The sequence below is a fragment of the Elephas maximus genome, chromosome 1, assembly GCF_024166365.1.
Source record: "Elephas maximus indicus isolate mEleMax1 chromosome 1, mEleMax1 primary haplotype, whole genome shotgun sequence".
NCBI classification, from domain to species: Eukaryota; Metazoa; Chordata; class Mammalia; order Proboscidea; family Elephantidae; genus Elephas; species Elephas maximus.
The window spans coordinates 227,074,199-227,097,505 of NC_064819.1; the positions used below are offsets into that span (position 1 = coordinate 227,074,199).

Sequence of the window (23,307 nt, forward strand, 5' to 3'; positions counted from 1 at the left end):
TGCCTGGTGGGTCACCTGAAGCTAAGCCGCTTGCCCTATGAACACCCTGCAGAGTTGACTTCTGGTTTGCGTTTTCTCCTGGTGAGTAAGGAATGGCGAAGGACTGGGGCCGTCTGCCTCCAGATGCGCGTTTCCCCAGCCCTGTGTGGCTCCCCATGGGAAGCACCCAGGGGAAGGTCTCCCCAGGAGGCACTGGGCTCAGAGGAGAAAAGATGCAGGATGCAGTGAGGTAGGAAGAGGTGGAAAGCTCTAGACACCCTGTTGCTGCAGACTGGTGGGACACTGGGTGATTTACTGTCTCAACACCCTAACCTGAAAAATAATGACGTGCAAGGTTTCTATCAAAGGTTTCCTTCAGCTCTAAGATTTCATGAAAATAAATTAAATCAGCCTAAAGAAAGGAAGAGAAAAAAGTTCCAATTCATTAAATATCAACTGTCACATAATATCAAGCAAATAAATAAAAACATGAATAATAACATCAACTATAATTTATTGACTGCTTTCTGTGGGTTAGATACTGTTCTGAGCCCTTTTAGGTGTACGACTATTTAATCCTCTGACACAGGTGCTTTACGCTCCTCATCTTACCGAAGTAAATACGGGGGCGCAGGGAGGCGGGGTAAAGCCCAGACCTGACTCAGGCATTTTAGATTCAGGGCCCATCTGCCTTTTGTGAAATATCTATGTATCGTGACATAGTCACTCTAGCAGGTCAACCAAAAATTAACTCAGAGCTACAAAAAAGCCAGTATTGCAGTATTTCAGAAACAATTATATTTCTCTGAAATAAGGCAGTACGTATCGCCAGATGGAATAGGTGAAGTTGCTTCTTAAGACCTAGCCAAGCCACAGAGAAGTGCTACCTTTTCCCTCATCTTAAAGAAATAAAAGAAGGCATGAAATTATTTTTGTTATTTTTTCATATACAACTATGTGGTTCTTTCTGGTATATATTTTTGAGTTTCGATGTTGGGTCTAAACCTCTGAATCTTTCCGAGAAGTCACATTGGTGGCTGACGACTTCATTTGCGTCAGGGAATAATTCTGGTCCCAGATGGAAAGGATCTCATGGTTTCCTAAGCCAAAGACAGTGGCCTGATTACTGCAGCCTTGTACCTGAGTGAAGCGAGTCCTGGCCTAGGTCAGTTGGCGGATTGATGTTAACTGGAAATTAGGGACAAATCAACCCAGTGACTTCCACCTCTCCCCTGTCTTCCTTAAATAATTCACCTGGGTCATGTGCCTGGCACATGGTAGGTGCTTAATCAATACGTGTATTAAAACCATTTTCTGAATACTTAAAACTCTCCTAATTTACATTTCTAAATTATTTTTCAAAGAGGGAGGTTGAAACTATTCTAATTACTTATAAAAACCAAAAAACCAAACCTGTTGTGGTACAGTCGATTCCAACTCACTGAGACCCTATACGACAGAGTAGAACTGCCCCATAGAGTTTCCAAGGAGCAGTTGGTGGATTTGAACTGCTGACCTTCTGGTTAGCGGCAAAGCTCTTAACTACTATGCCCCCAGGGCTCTAAATTACCTGTAAACCAAAATACCAAACCTCTTGCCATTAAGTTGAGAATAATTAAAAACAGAATAATTTCTAGGATTCTTAGATCCTACGGCTGGAATCTGACGTTTCTAAATCTCCTAACAAGGTACCCGGAAGCTTTAGAGATGACTCTGGCACGCTTTACGTTTTAAAGAGAATAAAGCGGCCAGCTCTCTTCTTTGCACCGGGTCAAGCAAGGTCCGTCCACGATCCCCCAGGAGCACAGGGCCTGGGGTCTGAGCGCCTGGCGGGGCTGTGCTCCCAGCCTGCAGGGCCCTGGCTCACTGTGACAGCCCGTGCTCTTGGCTCCTACAGCTGCTGGAAGTCTCTGGGCACACTCATTCTTTCTTTCCCTCAACCCTGATTCTGCCTTCTTTCCCCAGCCTTTGTCACTTTGATCTGCACTGCATTCTGACCGGGAGCCATCATAAGTAAGCACCAGAATTTTCTGGGGCCACACCATGGCCTCGGCAGGACTCCAGCTCTTTGCTTTCGGCATGGCCTTATCCGGGGTCTCTGGGGTACTCACTGCCACTCTGCTGCCCAACTGGAAGATGCACGTGGACAGGGGCTCCAGCATCATCACGGCCACCGTGCAGCTACAGGGGCTGTGGATGGACTGCACGTGGTACAGCACCGGCATGTTCAGCTGCACCCTCAAGTACTCCATCCTGACCCTCCCGAGCCATGTGCAAGCGGCCCGGGCCACCATGGTGCTGGCGTGCATCCTGTCGGCTTTGGGGATCTGCACTTCCACAGTAGGGATGACATGCACTCGCTTAGGAGGAGACATAAAAACCAAAAGTCGCGCTTCTCTTGCTGGCGGCATCTGCTTCCTGTCTGCGGGGATCTCTGGCCTGATACCCACCGTGTGGTACACCAAGGAGATCATTGCGGACTTCGTGGACCCCACGGTGCCTGAGAGCAACAAACACGAGCCAGGAGGGGCGGTCTATGTGGGCTTCATTTCGGCAGTGCTGCTGTGTATCTCCGGCATGATTTTCTGCACTTCCTGTGTACAAAACAGCCCACAAGCTTGGCGCTACCCACCCCAGCAGCAGAGCAGTATCTCCCCGCCACAGCTAGAGACTAATTCAGCATATAGCCTGAAGGATTATGTGTAGGTAACTATACTGAATGAAGACTTGGGGTGCCTGCTCTGATTTTTTATTTTATTCAATGAAGACTTGGGGTGCCCGCTCTGATTTTTTATTTTATTGTAGATGAAAAACAAACAAATGAAAACTATGCTTAACTCTCTCTACAGTGTGTAAAATACTTTAAAAACCACAAAGTAGTTTAAAATGCCAACAAAACTATCATGTACAATTATAACTATATCTGTCTTAAAATTTCTTTATTTTTCCATTACCGTTTTCAAGTTTTGTTTACCTTAAAGGTTTATAATTGAAACAGACTTTGTATTAGTAATAATTACCAGCCTTTTTTTTTTTCTTTTTAAGATAATCTATTAACGCATCTTCCAAATTGGTACTTAACTGGACCTTGTAAGAGGACTAAACTGCCAAGTGTCTAAAGTACCTTGCTCTGGTGTTCATCAAGAACAGCATTTGCTTTTGCTCTCGGGTTGGCAAACACTGTATGTCTTGGTCATCTAGTGCTGCTATAACAGAAATACCACAAGTAGGTGGCTTTAACAAACAGAAATTTATCATCTCACAGCTTAGGAGGCTAGAAGTCCAAATTCAGGGTACCAGCTCTAGGGTAAGGCTTTCTCTCTCTGTTGGCTCTGGAGGAAGGTCCTTGTCTCTTTTCAACATCTGTGGGCCTGGTGTTCCTTGGAGATCTCTGTGTGTCTTGGCAACAACCTTCCCCTGGTTCTAGGAGGTTCTCAGTGCAGAGACCCTGGGTCCAAAGGACATGCTCTGCTCCCATCACTTCTTTCTTCATGGTAGAGAGGTCCCTCTCCTCTCTTCTTGCTTCTCTCTCCTTTTATCTCTTGTAAGATAAAAGGTCTGACTCAAGCAAGGGTGTGACTTGAGTAAGGCAGTGACTTGACTCAAGACAAACCCCACATTAATCCTGGCTTGGTGACATATAGAGGTTTAGGATTCACAACACATAAAATGGAGGATAATTATACAACACCACAAAATGGAAGTCAATTACATTAGGCAGATGATTATATCAGTACATGGCTGCCAAGCTACTGAGAACTATGGCCCAGCCAAGCTGACACTATTTTGGGGGACACAATTCATTCCATAATACCATAGTAACTGGTTTTGTTTAAGGCCACGTTGTATGAGAGTACATTAGGGACAGAAGAGCTGTCCGCCCCACTCAGATGTTGCCAAAACCATCCACCCCAAGTCCTCACCTACTATAACCTGCCTGTCTCTCATCTTAAAAAATGATTTGTAAGCACACACATTTGTAAGCACCAACAATACTACATTCAAACAAAGATTAGGTAGAAATGGAAAAGAAATGGGCAAATGCTACCACAGCTAAGGAAAACCAAACCAAACATAAACTACATTCTCTTGGGCTCTGAAAGCATGAAGTACAGTTAAGCGACGATAATACAAGTTTGTTTGTCTGAAGATGCCCAAGAAGCCCCTCTTCTGCTTCTAGCAAAAGGATTCTGCAGACTAAGCTCATTTCTTCTACAATATTTTGGGTTTCTCCCCATTTCATTTAATCTCCCATTCATCTGGATAGCAAAGTTTACCTTTGTCATTTTTTTTCTCAAATTTGATTCAAGTTAACAAGGACATTGTTGTTCTCTTACAGATGAACTGCTTCATTTAGTTAATAATGGAGGTAAAAATCTTTTTAAAAGTATAAAGGGTGCTTTGAAAAATGTAAGTTAAATTATCTTAAAATATGTAGCTTAAATATTTTAACAAGAAAATAAACATCAGCTTTTTAAGGTGCAAAGGAAACATTGCACGCTTTTGTGTCTAATATTTACTAATTCAAGCTCAGTCACTGTTCGCAACATAATGGCAAAGGGGGAAAATAAAAAAAGAACAGTGCTTTGTACATTAATCAACTCTGGAAGTGGGACAAGTATGTTTTATGTGGGTAAATCATTTTCATTTGTGTACAGAGAGTTGAGATCCAAATATTTCATACCTATTTCACTTGGTAAATAGCATTCTCTTCTGCAACAATGCCATTAGCTATTAATGGGAAAAGCTGAAATGGAATGTTATTATCACATATGGAAGCCAGGAAGGGGATCAGTTAAACGGACATTTACATGATTGGTCAAAGTATGAATTCTTTTTGAGTGGCCACAATATTTTTTCCTAAACAAATGTCTCACTAAAATGAACTCTGATGAAAATAACACTGATGCGATAGGGCTGCTTCGCCATCTATAAGGTTCTCTCACTCTCTTAGTGTGACGGGACTTATATTATATGCAGTCTATGTAGCCAATAGTCCTATATTTAAAGTTCACGTTACATGTGCAGAGGACAGTATTCTAGAAAACAAAAAATAATTTCTATTTAATGCTAGAATATTTTCTTCCTAATGGATACAGGAATGTTTTAAATTCTCAGGAAAGCAGCTGTTTCCTATAAAATAATGGCATAATGCTATCCAGACCGGAAACAGCATGATTCACCCCATTGCATTCCTCCACCCTAATCCTCCCAGGCCCACCCCCTGCCTGCTCAAGCTCCTATGCATCCCTCAGAGACCCTCAGGGCTAAAACGGCACCTCTTTTGTGAGCTCAACCCTGCCTCCCCGAAGAGAACTCTCTATTTAACAAAATTATTGGTTTATACGGTCTTCAGCTGGACTGGGGAACAGTCTCTTTTTCACCGGTGTATTCTCAATGACTTGTCACTGTAAGTGCTTATGATGATACTGGTCCCGATTGCCATCCTTTGCACGTACAGCCTCATTTAAAGGTCATAACAATACTAGGAGGTGGGTACTGTTCTTGGGTGCTTACAGGGAACTGAGGCAGAGAGAGGGTAAGTAAGTTACCTAACTTGCCCAGGTCACACAGCCAGTCAGGTAGGATTCAACCTGAGGACACTTGGCTCCACAGTCAATCCACCTCGGTGCCAGTCCTGGCCTGGGTCACTGTCATGGGTGGATTATCCAGTGTATGTCTTGCTTACCAGGTCAGCTGTAGGAAACTGTTCACTATAGGTTCTTAAGTAGGCACAAGTAAGCCTGTGCTTACCTTGCTTACTGTGCCATCCATCCCCGTCAGGGGTTGAAAATTTGAGAAGAAGCTTTGATTCTGTAGGAAGGTGCTGTGGGGATGGGAGAGAGACAGATGGCAGCCATACCTCAAAGCAGAGACTTTGATGTGGTGAGAAACTGTGGAACTGTTTACTACGGGTGATCTGCTAAGCAAAGTAAGCACCACGCTTACCTCGCCTGTTGGGCAATCCACTTCTGGTCACTGTGAAACCAGACATACATTACTTAATCTCTCTAAGCCTTGCTAATGTGAAAACGAGGATAAAAACAGCACCTATTCATAGCTGCTGGGAGGAATGAATGAGGTAATACACACAAAGCAGCTGGCACGGGGTAAATGTGTAATGAATGCTGTCTAACGGTTCGTAGTCTAACCCAGGGGACTGCAACTGGGGACAATGTCTGGTGACGTTTTTGGTTGTCATGACTGGGGGTGTGGGATGCTAGTGGCATTTAGTGGGTAGAGGCCATGGATGCTGCTAAATATCCTACAATGCACAGGACAGGCCCTACAAAGGTATCAATAGTGCTGAGGTTAAGTAACTATGGTCCGATCTACCTGAATATACTTAAACATTCATTTTTCTTTGATTAAAAAATTACCTAAACGAAAATCAAAAGGACATCCACACACACACAGTAGAATAGGTTGATCATTTCACCCATAGAACAGACCTGTATGTATATGTATTTATCATAGAATATGTTGTTGTAGGTGCTGTTGCGTCAGTTCTGACTCACAGTGACCCTACGTACAACAGAACGAAACGCTGCCTAGCCTCGCGCCATCCTCATGCTTGCTGTTATGCTTGAGCCCATCGCTGCAGCCACTGTGTCAATCCATTTCATTGAAGATATTCCTCTTTTTTGATGTCCCTTTACCAAACATGATGTCCTTCTCCAAGGACTGCTCCCTCCTGATAACATGTTCAAAGTTTGTGAATCAATCTCTCACCACCCTTGCCTCTAAGGAGCATTCTGGCTGTACTTCTTCCAAGACAGATTTGTTCATTCTTTTGGCAGTCCATGGTGTATTCAATATTCTTTGCCAACACCATAACTCAAAGGCATTAATTCTTCTTCGGTCTTCCTTATTCATTGCCCAGCTTTCACATGCACACAAGGTGATTAAAAACACCATGGCTTGAGTCAGGCGCACCAGTGACTTCTTTACTTTTTAACACTTTAAAGAGGTCTTTGGCAGCAGATTTGCCCAATGCAATTTTTGCCAGACTTACTACATCATGGAATATATCATTTGGTAATTCTGGTAAAAATGATGAAGACTTTAATTAAGACAGGAGAAGGTGTTAAGAATGGGATGGATTTGAGAGAAATGTAGGTGGTGCCTGAAGTTGGTTACTAGTGACTAGCTCTACGGTAAAGGTAAGGGGCTTAAGATGACCTCTAGGTTTAGGCTTGAATGACTTGGCAGATGAGGATGCCATTAATAAGTAGATTGAATACACAGAGAAGAACAGGCCTGGGGGAGACAGAAATAAGTTCAGCTTTGGACATGCATTTAACATTTTCTTCATTACGGTTGTTATATATCCCTATATTTTTAGCTACACAACGTTAGCGTGAGTCAGAATTGACTCGACAGCAACAGGTTTGGTTTATTTTTGTTTTCTTGTATACCTCTTCATTACCTCCAACAACTTTTTGTTTCATGGCCCTTTATCCATATATAAGGAGCCTGGTGGTACAGTGGTTAAGGTGCTCAACTGCTAACCAAAAAGTTGGCCGTTCAAAACCACAAGCAGCTCTGCAGGAGAAAGATGTGGCAGTGTGCTTCCATAGAGATTTATAATCTTGGAAACCCTACGTGTTTGCTATGAGTTGGAATTGACTCGATGGTAGTGGGTTTTTTGGTTTGGGTATACATATATAAAAGTGTCATCTGCAAAAATGAAATTTGGTTTCTTCCTTCTCTGGATTTATACTGACTACTTATTTTATTCTTGAGCAGTTATGGTAAGGATAGCTAGTATTAGACTGTAAGAGGAAATACTCTTGTCTCTCTTTAACACTTATTTTACCCTGATTTTCAAGGCAGGTGACTCCGGTACTTCTCAATTATGGGTTTTACTTTACATATTTTCATTTTAGGCTCATTCACTTCAAGAAGAATTTGAGGCAACTGACAATAAAATTGCAGGTATAATGAGTATCAAATCAGTGATAAAGGTGAAAGGCTAACGTTACGAAGAAGAGAGAAAAAAATGCTCTTAAATAATCTTGGCTGTAGGATGCTAATATCCTATGGTACTGAGTTCAGAACTTCCAAGCAACCAAGGCAGAGAAGACCACACAAGGTACGTTATAGTCTAGTGTACCGGTAGGAACCTACGGTAGATGCTGGCAGTGTCCTGACCAAGCTCCTCCCACTGAGCCAATGTAGCCAGCCCCCAGCTGCTGTGTTGGGTGCTAAAGGCCCACATACCTGGAATTTTCTCCACTCACAGACCTGAAGCTGCCTCAGCTCCCAGGCCTGGAGCTGCCTTGGCTCATACACCTGGAGCTGCCTTACTGTGAGGTTGTGCCCCACCGCTCTCCAGAAGGCAGCCAGCAGCCACAGACTGACACACAGGACTGACTACAGCAGGCCAGCCCCCTGCCTTGAGGTAGGACTGCTCTGTGGGGCCATATGTGCTCCGGAGCTCCCCTTTTCTCCCCCTCAACTTCCCCTTGGAACCAGGCCAAGCCAGTCTCCAGGTGGAATTACACCCTGCTCAGCTTTCCTCTCCTGCTCTATTCTGCCTCCCTCACTCCCCTTCTCCTGAGAGCACCCCCTAATCAACCACTTTCCCCAAAATCCTTCCCAATATTATTCTAGGAAACCCTGCCTAGCACAGAAGAATATTTGTTACACAGGAAAAGATTAGTCTTCTGACCTCTGTCCCAAGAATTCTCAAATACAAGGTAGTATACAGTGGAGCCCTGGTGGCACAGTGGTTAAGACTAGCAGTTTGAATCCACGAACCACCCCGTTGGAAACCCTATGGGGTAGTTCTGCTCTGTCCTATAGGGTCACTATGAGTCATGGCAACTAGGTAGGGTGGTATACAACAGAAAAAAAAAAAAAAACCCATTGCTGTCGAGTCAATTCTGACTCATAGCGACCCTATAGGACAGGGTAGAACTGCCCCATAGGGTTTCCAAGGAGCGTGTGGTGGATTTGAACTGCTGACCTTTTGGTTAGGAGCCAAAGCTCTTAACCACTATACCACCAGGTTTTCCATACAACAGAAATAGCATCCTCAATATCAAGTTTCAAAAAATACAAAGGCCTGAGAAATGGCTGTTTGGGATGTGGACCCCGTGCCATAAGCTCAGGAACATTTCAGACAGAAGCTGTAGACAAGTGGGGCTCCTATACCTCAAACGTTAGATGTGGCTGTCTCAAGCACCCAGCTTTTCTTAATAATGCACCATGGGTGCGTGTCATCATTTACCTAAAATTTTACTGACGCTATGTATGCTTTAAATCAGTACCATGTTTGGAAATAAATTGTCCCATACACCATACTTCTAAGTAGACAAAATTAGATGTTAATTGTGTATGTCTCAGAAGTTACAACCCATACTACTATGTCAGGATGTAACAACTCAGTCCATAAATATTTGTCTGTAATCATAATAATGGAAATCCTGGTGACGTAGTGGTTAAGAGCTACAGCTGCTAACCAAAAGGTTGGCAGTTTGAATCTATCAGGTGCTCCCTGGAAGCCCTATGGGGCAGTTCTATTCTGTTCTATATGGTCACTATGAATCAGAATCAACTCGATGGTAATGGGTTGGGTTGGGTTGGGTTTTACTCATAATAACAACCACCTTTCGCTGACTGCCTCCGTGTGCCAGACACTCATGTTAGACACTTCACATAGATTATTCCTACTCCTCATGACAATCCTTCAAAGGTGGAATCACTGCCCGAGTCTGGGCTGTGTTAAAACCGTGGCTTAGTAATCTGATGGAGTTTTCATCACCAGGAACGCTGCAATTCCAATAGGTCTGGCTTACTTCACAGCCCATGCTTTTTTCACCAAGCATGCTTGCTCTGGCAGTATAAGTTAAGTCTTGTGGATTACAAACACAAAACACAACACAAATCTCCTGTTACAATTCTCACATTCTACCTCAGTAATTTCTTCTACTTGGTCAGAGTACAGGATGGTAGTCAGACTGAAAACCTGTCTGTTCCTTGGGAAGGATGTTAGCTTAAGGCACCCACGGCTACCAGTTATAAAAGATAAAACAATTTCGAGGGAATATCTAAGGAGCCCTGGTGGTACAGTGGTTATGCACTCGGCTGCTCACTGTAAAGTTGGTGGTTCGAACCCACCAGCCACACCAAGGGAGAAAGATGTGGCAGTCTGCTTCCGTAAAGATTTACAGCCTTGGAAACCCTACGGGCAATTCTACTCTGTCCTATAGGGTCACTATGAGTCTGAATTGACTCGATGGCAGTGGGTTGGTTTTTTTTAAATCTAAGAAGCTCATGATTTCTCAAACTTGAGTAATGTGCAGACTAGCTGGAAAAAAAAAATTAATTCTGGAGCCCAAGAAATATGTGGCTTTTCAGGGGCCTACACATGCCAGCTTGAGAAACATAAGAAATGAAAGTTTCCTCCCTCATGGAAACATTTTTTCATTATGAATTTGCACTGCAAAAGAGGTCTTCTGTCGTATAATTGGTGAAATCATTTTATTAACAGCGAAATGAAAACACAAAATTTAAGAAACCGAGAGGCTGTAACTGCCAATCTTTTGGTTAGCAGCCGAGCACTTTAACCACTGAGCCACCAGGGCTCCTTGTCTTTTCTGTAGATAGAAAAGAATTTTGGGTTCCAAGTTTGGGGACTGAACTACAGAAATTAATGGGAGTGAAGAATTCGGCAAGAATCTAGTTCTGAGTCAGAACAGGATTATAACAGCTCCATGGAGGGAAGGCTTCTGCTGATAAAGCTTGAATAAGTGAGTTTATCAAATGACCCATCAACAGAAGGGACTGCATATTGTTTTCTTCTTTTTTTTACATATATATATTTTTAAATTGTACTTTAGATGAAGGTTTACAGGACAAACTAGTTTCTCATCAAATAGTACACACATTGTTCTATGACACTGGTTAACAAATGCATGACATGTCAACACTTTCCCTTCTCAACCCTGGGTTCCCTATGACCAGCTGTCCTGTTCCCTCCTGCGCCTTCCAGTCCCTGCCCCAGGGCTGGTACGCCCCTTTAGTCTTCTTTTGTTCTGTGGGCCTGCTCAGTCTTTGGCTGAAAGGTGAACCTCAGGAGTGACCTTATTACCGAGGTGAAAGGGTGTCCGGGGGCCATACTCTCAGGGTTTCTCCAGTCTCTGTCAGGCCAGCAAGTCTGGTCTTTCTTTTTGAGTTAGAATGAAGGGACTACAGATTCTAGCAAGAAAACTCTGAAAATGGTTATAAATAAGCCCTTCTTAATCACAAAAGAAACTCTCCATATCTTATTCTTGGGAGTTTTGAATTTTAGTAAATTCCTTCTGCTCATCTATAGAAAAGCAATCTCCCTCTCTCAATTCCTGGGGCAATCTGCCGAGACTTCTATTTCAGCCCTCAGCATAGCTGACTTTGTGTTGTGGGTATCTGTGTCCGTGATGTTCTCTTGTGCTCAGAAGGATTCAGCTGGAGGGACAGCCTTGTAGTGTTATGGTAGCACCTTGTAAAAACTCCCCCTATCCCTACTAAAGAAAATGATTTTCAAAACCTTTGCTCAGTGTAACTATCAATCAAATATTTCTAGCTTCCCTCAGAGTATTCCTAATCTGCTTGAATACGGTAAAAATACTTCAGAGCAGCAGAGAAAAGCAAAATTCCTTTACAGCTGAAATTTAATCATTTGGTTTACTGTTTGCCTTAGTCATAACACACTCTCTCCTCCTTAACTGCTGTCCTATATACAAAGACACCAACTGCACTTAAGCAGGTGTTATTTACAATGTGGTGAAAAGTATGCAGAGAAAACTGCTATGAGTAAGTTTAATTTGCCAAAAAACAAATATCCCTGAATGAATAAAACGAGAATCAAAGGCATAGCTAGCTTTTTTCAAAATAAATATTTTCTTGAAGCCTTAATCCCTGAGGAAAAAAAATTTTAATTAACTATGTGTCCAAAAAAACCCAGTGCCATCAAGTCAATTCCGACTTATAGCGACCCTAAAGGACAGAGCAGAACTGCCCCATAGAGTTTCCAAGGAGCGAGTGGCGGATTCGAACTGCCAACCCTTTGGTTAGCAGTCTTAACACTTAAGCACTACGCCACCAGGGTTTCCACTATACCTTCCCCTAAATAAAAGATAAAGTTGATAATAACCTCTAAAAAAATAATCTCTAAGCACCATCAAGTACTCTCAACTAGACAACTAAATGAGAAACTTCCCACTAAAAATATTCTAACATCCACCCTAAGAAAGCCTTAGTACAATTTAGATAGCCTGGAGACTGTATGATGGTAATGAAAACAAACACAAAAACCTGTTGCCATCAAGTTGATTCTGACTCGTGGCAACAGCCATGATTATAAAAGCCTATAAGTAAAGATCGTGGTTTCTGATATAACTAGGGCTTACACTATTCAAAATGTCATATGCACACACATACGTTACAAGAAGGAATGGTACATGGCCACTTCCTTTTCTTCATGACAGTGAACATCCACTCTAAGACGGAAAGTCCCTGGAAGTACAAGTGTGCTAAATTAGATGATGCCATAGAAGCTATTTCCAGCCATCAAATGTCTAGGATCTCGTTGTCTTAGAAGTCATTTTCTAGGTCTCCGAAACCTTGAGATGCTGAAGGAAGTGGGACTTGATAGTGTGTTCCCTGGGCTTGATTGAGAAAAAGCTGAGAACTGAGCCTGTCGTACAAGTGGAGGATGGACTGAATGCCTGCACTCACCTGAAACTGTGGCCAAGAAAGTGGCAAGGTGGCAGCAAAGAACACAGAGGCAGCCCGGACCATGCTTCAAGATACACATGCAGCTCCGACAGTATTGATCAGGGCCCCTCATTCTAAATCTATAAACCACTATGTAGCCTATACACCACTTGAGTTATTTTAATTGCAAATAGTCAATTCTCTTCTACTTCATCTAAGTGGTGTTCTCGGCTCCACCTTTTACACTGTCATTGCCAAGAAAGTGCTACTGAATCATATCTAACTTAAGCTCACACAAGATGGACAAAAAATGACAACAGACTCACTGAAAAAGAAAAAAAGAATGAAAGTGCTGTGCGTATTTTCTGGCACAATTCAATATAAATATTTCACACTATCTACTTTTTTTTTTTTAAATGAAGGTCAAATGATGTAAGAGAAACCCTGCAAACTCTTTATATTTGAGAGTTCTATCAACCAATGAGAAAGTTCTACTCCTCAAAATTTCTGTATCTCTGTGCCCCTAGCCCTGGGCTTTTCAGACAGTAGGTGCTCGTATACGTTTAATGGAGAAATGAATGAGTTTTTATAATTCATGTTTTACGGTGACTCACCGAGCAGTAGTTTCACTAAAACGGACACTGCTTTTTTATTTCTAGCAGAGAAACTTTCTGTAATCAGCACTTACTCTTTGGTAATTAGCATCTAATAGTCAAAGGCTATGTTAATATTTTTCCACACATGATTTATCACAAATAACAGTGTCAAACCCTGGAAGCCCTGGTGGCATAGTGGTTAAGAGCTTAGGCTGCTAACCAAAATGTTGGCAGTTCGAATCCACCAGGCGCTCCTTGGAAATCCTACAGGACAGTTCTACTCTGTCCTATAGGGTTGCTATGAGTTGGAATCGACTTGACGGCAGCGGGTATGTAACAATGCCAAAATATGGTCTCTCAAAAAAGTGGGGGGAAAATTCAAGATAAATAAATACTGTTTGACGTAACTTTAGTTAGACTTCTCTATCAGAAATCACACACAAGAAAACTGATTTCTTTTCCCAAGGGTATAACTTGTCTTCCATTCTGGGACACTTTGAAGAAGAAAAGGGGATAATAAAAATAACAGTACTGCCAGGACAACAAACATAAACAGATACTTGGACACTCCATCAAAGGGGGAAAAATTAGAACAAGAACTATTCACGCTGCCATTTTGTATGGTTCATAGTCAGGAGAGGTAAAGAAAGTGTTAGGGTATGGTATGCATATAAGTAAAGATTTGATCCTACAGATAAGTTCCTAAGAGGCATACTTAAGGAAATAAAGATTACAATTAAAAACCTAATTTTGGTATATTAAAACCAAAAAGCAAATCTCACCTCTGGTTTGGGGATGAACGCTTGACCTGGAATTGTAAAGACGTGGTCAACACTGCAGAGGTACTGGGCCATGACGGACAGCCGACTACGCTGTTTGCTTCCCGTGCTGGCTGTAAGTCTCTAGGGAAGAACAACAAGGGGTTTCAGCAAGTAGCTCATCCAGCCGGACCACATGGAATGGAGCCAACATTCCATTATCTGTGAAAGCTGGGTGGATTTTTTGAGGCAAATTTGAAAAGCATAGGCTATCTTCCACATGCCAGGGAGCCACCATGGGGAACATTTTCCTCCAACATCAACTGAGGTACAATTACGAAGTGTGAATTATACCATATATAATGCACTGAAAATATCAGCTCTGCGGACTTCCCTCACTGGCTGTTGGGGATTTCCAAAGCCCTGGTATACTCTGTAGCAGAAGGCCTTGCATGAAACAGGCCCATTGCCATCGAGTGGATTCCAACTCATAGCGACGCTACAGGAGAGAGTTTCCAAGGAGTGCCTGGTGGATTCGAACTGCCGACCCTTTGGTTAGCAGCTGTAGCATTTAACCACTATGCCGCCTGGGTTTCCCCATGAAACAAGTACTCAATAAACATTTGATAAATGAAAAAATTAGCAAGCATGATGAAGAGCTAAAGATGTTTAAATATTTAATTTTCTCAATCTCTCCCAATATATGAATGAACATTATTGATGGTTAATCTTTTTAGTTAGATATAATAAAGCCTTGAATATTCAGAACTCTTGGAGAAATACTTGTTCTTGACAACTAATTTTTACAAAAAACTAGGAATTTATTCTTTTAAACATCCAAATATCTCTTATTTTAAAATCAGGAACATCCAAATTAATTCACAAATGCAAGGCAATTTCAATAAAAATTTCAACAGGATTAAAAAAAAAAAAAAAACCTGAGGGGCTGGTGATAAATTTTATATGGAAAAGCAAATGGTCATGAATAGGCAGGTCACTTCTGAAAAAAAAAAAAACAATGTTGCAGGGAGGCGGGGAACTTACCCTACCCACTGCTACTGAGTCTATTATAACTCATAGTGACCCTATAGGACAGAGTAGGACTACCCCATAGGGTTTCCTAGGTTATAATCTTTATAGAATCAGATTGCTACTCTTTCTCCCGTGAAGCAGCTAGTGGGTTCGAACTGCCCACCTTTTGGTTGGCAGCTAAGAGGTTAACCATTGCACCACCAGGCTCCTTCAACTTATCCTACCACATATCAAAATTAAGTCAGTATAGTATTGTTACTGGACAAACAGACCAATAGGCAGAAGCCTTAGGCCCAAGCACATATAGAATATGATACATGGCAGATGTGATGTAGCAACTGCTCATGGGAAAATGATGTACCATTCAATAAGTGGTCATGGTATAATTAGGTACCTAAATGGGAAAAACATTCTTACAATTGGACCAGTAAGCAACATCATGATAAATGGAGAAAAGACTGAAGTTGTCAAGGATTTCATTTTACTTGGATCCACAATCAATGGCCATGGAAGCAACAGTGAAAAAATCAAATGACGCATTGCACTGGGCAAATCTGTTGCAAAAGGTCTTTTTAAAGTCTTAAAATGCAAAGAAAACACTGACCCAGGCCATGGTGTTTTCCATTGCCCCATATACATGCGAAAGCTGGACAGTGAATAAGGAAGACCAAAGAACTGACGCCTCTGAATTGTGGTGTTGCCGAAGAATACTGAATATACCGTGGACTGCCAGAAGAACGAACAAATCTGTCTTGGAAGAAGTACAACCAGTATGCTCCTTGCAAGCAAGGATGGCGAGACTACGTCTCACATATTTTGGACACGTTGTTAGGAGGGACCAGTCCCTGAAGGACATCATGCTTGATAAAGCGATGGGTCATCAAAAAAGAGGAAGACCCTCAACGAGAGGGACTGACACAATGACTGCAACAATGGGCTCAAACATAATGATGGTGAAGATGGTGCCGGACCTGGCAGTGTTTTGTTCTGTTGTATGTAGGGTCGCTATGAGTCAGAGTTGACTCAATGGCACCTAACAACAACAAATGAGAAAAAAGTAGGTTCCTCTCTCATACCATAGGAGCCCTGGTGGGGCAATGGTTAAGTGGTTGGCTGCTAACTGAGAGGACGGCAGTTCAAACCTACCAGCCGATCAGCAGTAGAAAAGACCTGGTGATCTGTTCCCATAATGATTTAAGCCTAGGAAACCCTATGGGGGCAGTCTACTTTGTCCTACAGAGTCACTGTGAGTCATGTTGTTACGCTGTGCTGTTAGGTGCTGTTGGGTTGGTTCTGACTCACAGCGACCCTATGCACAACACAATGGAATACTGCCTGGTCCTGCAACATCCTCACCATTGTTGCTATGTTTGAGCCCACTGTTGCTGCCAGTGTGTCAGAACCTCACACCATTTAACTAAAAATAAATCTAAGTGAATTAAAGATGTAAGATTTTCAGCAAACTTTTAAATTTTTAGAAGTAAAAATCTATGAAACTCTCCCCAGGTCCACAAAAAAAAACGTGGAAAATTCCTTAAAAGACCCAAAAGCACATGGCATAATAGACAAGTCTGATACATTTTTCTCTATTAAAATTTAAAACTTCTGTATAATAAAAGCACTACAAAGATAAGTCATAAACGGACAGAAGGTATCTGAAACTCACGTATCTGGCAAAGGAAGAATGTTCAGAATAAAAAAAAAGAAAACTCCTACATATCAGTAATCAAAAGATACTTTTTTTTTAGTTTTATTTAGTTTGTTGTTGTTGAGAATATACACAGTAAAATGTACATGAATTCAACAGTTTATGCATGTACCGTTTAGTGATATGGTAACAGTCTTTGAGCTGTGCAGCCATTCTCACCCTCCTTTTCTGAGTTGTTCCTCCCTCCCCTATAACATAAATTCACTGCCCCCTAAGGTTCCTATCTAATCTTTCGAGTTGCTGTTGTCACTGTGATCCCATATAGATAGTTCTTCAAAGAGCATAATGCTCAAGGCAGGTATTTTTTTACTAGTTAAGCTGGAATGTTGTTTGGTTTTAAGAAGACTTTAGGGAATATTTTTGGGTTAAGGTTTGAATATCACAGAGCAACAGTTTCAGGAGATCACCCAGATTTGACGGCTCCAGGAAGTCTGGAGTCCATTAGATTTTAAAACTCTGTGCAACATTTTCCCCCTTTTGATCAGGATTCTGCTACAGAATCTTTGATCAAAAGTTCAGTAATGGTACTCGGGCACCATCCAGTTCTTCTAGTCTCATGGCAAAGGAGGTGGTTAAAAGATAAACTTATGAATAGAACATATTATAAGATTCGCAGAAGAGCATCCCGAATGAACAATAACCACAAAATGTGCTGGATATCATTTTTCAGATAATACAACTCATAGGAGGGAAAGAAAGATAGAAGAGGGCTCCAAATACACCTATAATATTTCTTTAAACAGACTAAGGAAAAATATGACAACATGTTAAGATTAGGCAAAGCTAAGGTATGGGTAAAAAGATAAAGACATACCTATCTGTCTAAAATGTATCCTGCCTCCATCTCCGCACTTGTTGGGCTCACTGGACTCTGTAAACCTCTTCCTAACAAGTCAGGGTCAACACTACAAGTATCAGTGATTACTGCAATAGTCACCTGGGGTTGGGGATAGGACGGGGTGGGGGGCGCCCCTCAAAGCAGCCAAAGATGCATTGCTTGTGGAGTTGTGTTTACTGCTTCACTGCCTGGTACTGACCTCTAATCGCCCCTTTTACACTACTGCTTCTAACCTGCTGTGGACATGAAAACCATGTAATCTGGCTTATTAGAACTTTGCCTTAAGTGAAATTAAATAGGTTCCGTGTGAGAGGCTGAGGAGACGACCTGTGTGTAAAGCTGCAGATCTGGTGGCATCCATTTTGCTGCTGAGCAGCCATACCCACCCTCATCCCCCGCCATTAAAACAAACAAACAAAAAAACTACCTGCTTTTGTCTGTATTTATGAGTGGGAAACGACTCGAAGGCAACGGGTTTGGTTTTTTGTCTGTATTTGGATGGCTGAGATTACTGGGAAGGTGATGATTTGCTACAGCATGTAAGGCAAAAACCTTCTCTTACTAAAATGAAAAAACAAGAAATGTACATATTCTCAAGCAAGTATCAGAAACAGAAAGCAAATAACAGAAGTATCAATTTAAGTTAAACAATAAGATTATGGATCAAATGACCAAACGTTTTTTTGTTCTTCCTCCAGAAAAAAAAAAGGTTAGTTTTACCACTAGCATAGAATTCCAAAGTCCATTATAAATCTTTTTAAACATGCACCTGGCACAACTCGAAGCAGGTTTCCTATAACTAAAATCTAGCATAGACTTAGTAGCAAAATTTGAAAATAAACCAAAACCAAGGCCCACATCTTGAAATTAGGTTTTATTCTGGGTTTTGTTCCTCTTCATAGGTATCTGCATTTAATATTTTACTTTAGGTTTAAAAAAAGTGCATTTCCACTGATGAATTCAAAAGAATTTAAAATATCATTTCACCCAGAAAGCAAATCTGTAAGGCACGGGTTTTAAGTAATTTGATATAAAGACACAGAGATGAAATGTATTTCACTTAGAGCGCGATGCATCCAGCACTCTTAAGGGACCACCATCCTGGACCATTAACTTGACCCATTACCCAGTCTTTGTAGCAAACACACCCAACTCTGGAGATGAAAACACGTGAATCACACGTTTTAACATAAAAGAAAGTAGCATGCATACTTGGCCCTATCTTATTAAGGAAAAATTTAAGGCACAGACCAAAAAGCTCTGCAAAAGACTTCATTAAAAGCTGGCATAAGAGTTAAATGGTCTATCACCCATTCGAGCTCGTATTGCTTTTTCTGTGATGGGTATATTATTGGTAAAGCTATGAAAATTCAAAACCCAGCTCAAGATAGATGACTTAAACAGCAAAAGGTCAGGAAACCAAACCAGTTAATTTTTTAGTAAAAGGAAACCTCTGACTCTTGAGTTTTTTTAAAGCATTCTGACTGAGTATGAGAGAAACAGAATTCTCAAGGACAGTGTTATTTTTCTTTTCCTTATTCACTGAAAATAACTTTACATACAAGTACAAAAATGGAGCTTGCATTTGAGAAGCTGCACTGTCAAGGACCAGGGACAATGAGAATAATGTAATTCATGGTGCAGTGGTCCCCTCCCTGCTAAGGAACTAACCCACAAACAGAAGGGTCCCTGGAGAGGGAAGGAGATAGAGAGGCTGTTGCTGGACCCAGAAAGCAAAGACCACAGGTCCAGGAACAACAAGAACTTGAACATCATGGTTTTAGCAGAAAACATAAAACCTATGTTCAAGTCCAGTTTTTCCTTTAACTAGCTGCATGACCTCTCGGAGACATTCAGCCACTGTGAGCCTCGGTTTTGTCGTCTATAAAAAAGAGGTGAGAAGAGATTATCTGTTAAGGGCTCATTTATTGTGCAGTCTGATTCTATTTTATGAGCTGTAACTATACTGTCTCTATGTCCCTTAACGTATACGAGCTGAACTCTTCCACTTAGATTCTGTGGTCACAGAGAAACAGGAGTAAGAGGACCAAGCTCGTTTAGTCTGTTCCGTAACTCACAAAGCCAAGCAAAACAGACATTAAAAAACACTTTCTGGTAGGCCTTGACTCCATTGTAAGTTGGTTCTGATATAAGTCAAATACCTCATTTTTTTTTTTTAGTTTTCATTATTTTGCTTTTTAGTATTAGTATCTTTATAAATCCGATCTTTATTTGTCTTTGGGGGTTGGAAACATTACATATTAACTTGGAGATATATTTCAACATTGCATGTAGTACATATTACTAACCATAAACCCGTTGCCATTGAGTTGATTCTGACTCATAGTGACCCTACAGAACACAGCAGAACTGTCCCATAGGGTTTCCAAGGAGAAGGCCAATAGATTCGAACTGTCAACCTTTTGATTAGTAGCTGAGCTCTTAACTACTGAGCCACCAGGGCTCCTACTAACCATAAGCTGTACCAAAAAAAGCAAAATGGAAAACCAAACCAGATGGTCATAACTGTGGTTCGTCATGACTCAAATACGTTGTAAGTTGAGGACTATCTGTATGCCAAGAGCCAACAGGGTATACGAGAAAACGTTGCTATATATTGTCCCACTGAAACTTTCACTTGCATAATGTGAAAATCAGAGGACTGGTCTTACCTTTACATCTAACCTACTTCATAAATCGCAGACTCAATATAAACTCTTAATATATTCAGGCTAAAATTTAACTAAAACAGCTTTTTTTGTTAAGGAAAAATAATTGCACATGCTGAAGTTGAATCAACACTATTATTAAAACCCACAACTGACATTCTGAGTCACTGAAAATCCTACTCCACCCCTTAAGCCTCAGTTCCTTTGGTTTCTTCCCAGAAAAAATTAGAGAACATAGTATTTTGCATCTCTACTGTGTTATGTAAGAACAGAAACACCATAATAATCATGTCAGCAAAGGAAAAAAATCCACTGACAAATCCAAAGGTCGAGAAAGCAACAAAGGCAACTACTAGCATGGGCCCAATTCAAACCAACATAACAGATTCTTGAGCAGGAAATGACAAGAACCTGGTGGGAAACGGTGATGCCATTGTAGAGTTCCTAATAAACAAAAAAGAGTCCTACATTTTTGTAGGGGAAAATTCTAAGACTACTGAGAAAAAGATTTTATGTCCAAATGCTCCAACTAAAGTGGAATTTCTCAACCTTAGCACCACTGACACTTTGGGCTGGGTAATGCTGGGTATCACTTGTTGGAGGGCAGGGGCTGTCCTGTGCTTTGAAGAACGCTGAGCAGCATCCCTAGCCTCAACTCACTGGATGCCAGCAGCATCTCCCAGTTGTGACAACCAAAAACGTCCTCAGACATTGCCAAATGTCTCTTGAAGAACCATGGCTGTAAAACGGAACATGCCTAAAGGATGGATCTAAAATAATGAAATCGTTATGATACATTATTTGCGAGGAAGAGATCTAAAGAATCACAGTAGTGTTATTATATAGTCTACCCTTAAAGGAATTCTGATATCAAAAGCTTTTGTACAGAAACAACTATAAAACTCAACAAAACATATGAAACTATAGCTTCTTAAACTGGGCAACAGACCCTCCAGGACTGTGATCCCAGAGAGAAGGGAGAAGAAATGAGCTTACCAAAGCCCAACTGATTGCCTGGAGGCCATCCCTAGGCCTCAGCACAGGGAGGGGGAATGCAGAGGCCTTGACTTGAGACAGTGATGGGGCTCCAGGAGGCCTTGTTGTTGTTGTGTATGGTTGAGTCAATTTTCAACTCATAGCAACCCCATGTTATGCAGTAGAACTACCCCAAAGGGTTTTCTGGCTGTAATCTTTATGGAAGCAGGTCACCCAGTCTCTTCTTCTGTGGAACCACTGGTGGGTTCCAACTACTGACCTTCCAATTAGCAGCCGAGCACTTTACCATTGCACCACCAGGGCTCCCCAGGAAGCTCAGGCAGCCAGAATTTGTGGAACAGAGTACTGGAGAGACGGGAGGAGGGAGACAGAAAGAAATAAAGTTTCCAGAAGATAACAAAGAACAGTACCTTCATGATCTCAGGATAGAAAAGGATTTCTTCAACAATACATGAAAAGCATAACCTTAACTTTAAGAAAGCCTACTTTTCAAAGATGCTGGAAAAAGGCTAAAATACCATGCCAGCGTGGAAGAAGAAATTTGCAACATATTTAGTTAAAAAGAAGAAAAAGCCCTGTTGCCGTCAAGTTGTTTCCAACTCGTAATGACCCTATAAGACAGAATAGAACTGCCCCATGGAATTTCCAAGGAGTGGCTGGTGGGTTCGAACAGTTGACCTTTTGGTTAGCAGCCATAGTGCTTAACTACTACACCACCAGGGTTTCCATATTTAGTAAAGGACTCTATAAAGAACATGTAAGAACTCCTCCAAATCAATGAGAAAAAGAGAAGCGACTCAATAGAAAACAGGGCAAAAGGCAAATATTTCACAAAAAAGAGGTTATCTAAAGGCCAATAAACATAAAGTGATGCTTATTAGTTTCATTAAAAATCAGTGAAAGGCAAAGTAAAACCACAATAACATACCATTACCCCAGATTAATAAAAATGTGCAAGTCTGGTGATAGCAATTAGTGGGAAGAACATGGAGCAAAATGAAGTCACCTACACTCTGCTGGGGATATAAACAGACGGAAGACTTAGAGAACAAGTTAGCGTCATCTAGCAAGGGTGAAGACTCGCAGACCTTATGATTCAGCATTGCCAATTCTGGGTATATATCTAGAGAAATCTTGCCATGTGCCCCTCCTGACAAAAACAAAAGAATGTTCATGACAGTGTTGCTCATAATAACAAAAAAACTGAAAGCAGTTCAGGGTTCCAAACAAGAGAACGGATGAATAAATTATGACATACTCAATGTGTAGTATACAGCAATGTAAATAAACTTGGATGAATAAATTATGACATACTCAATGTGTACTATATAGCAATGTAAATAAACTTGGATGAATAAATTATGACATACTCAAACAAGGGGTCGTATATAGCAATGTAAATAAATAAACTACAGCTAAGAGAAACATGAGCAAATTCTACAAATTACATTCAGGATAAAAACACATACTGTATGAATATATTTTTATAAAGTTCAAAAATGGGTAAAACTAAACTATATTAATTATATGGATACAAATCTACATGATAAAACTATACAAGGGAATAAACCTGTTGCTGTCGAGTCGTTCCTGCCTCATAGCGACCTTGTGGGACACAGTACTGATTATCTAGGAGTAGGGGGTGAACAGGAGATGCAATCAGATTGAGGCATATATGGGATGTCAGAGATGTTGGTAATTTAATTATTAACCTGGGTGGTAAGTCACTTGTGTTCTTTTTACTAGGCCATACATCACATACATTAAACCAAGCCAGTTGCTTCAAGTCGATTCCTATTCACGATGACCCCGTGTTGAAAAGGAGAACTGCGCTCCACACAGTTTTCATGGCTGCGGCCTTTCAGAAGCAGGTTGCCAGGCCTAACTGCCAAGACATCTCTGGGTGGATTTGAACTGCCAACTTTTTGGTTTGTAGCTGACCACTTAGCCATTTGGGCCACCCAGGAAGGCACATATGCTTTATATTACATACTATCTATATGCCAGAATAAAACTTTCTTTTTTTTTT

General features: G+C 41.2%; 2 protein-coding genes across 3 annotated transcripts in view; one reads left to right on the forward strand and one right to left on the reverse strand.

Moving 5' to 3' along the window:
- The window catches only part of TFB1M (transcription factor B1, mitochondrial), a 64,667-nt gene that overhangs the window by 19,961 nt on the left and 21,399 nt on the right, over window positions 1–23,307 (reverse strand). For both annotated transcript variants that reach the window (XM_049904416.1, XM_049904409.1), the window contains one exon: window positions 14,060–14,179. In XM_049904416.1, the coding sequence (XP_049760373.1) occupies window positions 14,060–14,179 (120 nt within the window). The remainder of the gene's footprint in view (window positions 1–14,059; window positions 14,180–23,307) is intronic.
- On the forward strand, window positions 2,023–2,685 carry CLDN20 (claudin 20). Its single transcript, XM_049904430.1, has one exon. It carries the CDS (start codon window positions 2,023–2,025, stop codon window positions 2,683–2,685), a length of 663 nt encoding a protein of 220 aa, XP_049760387.1.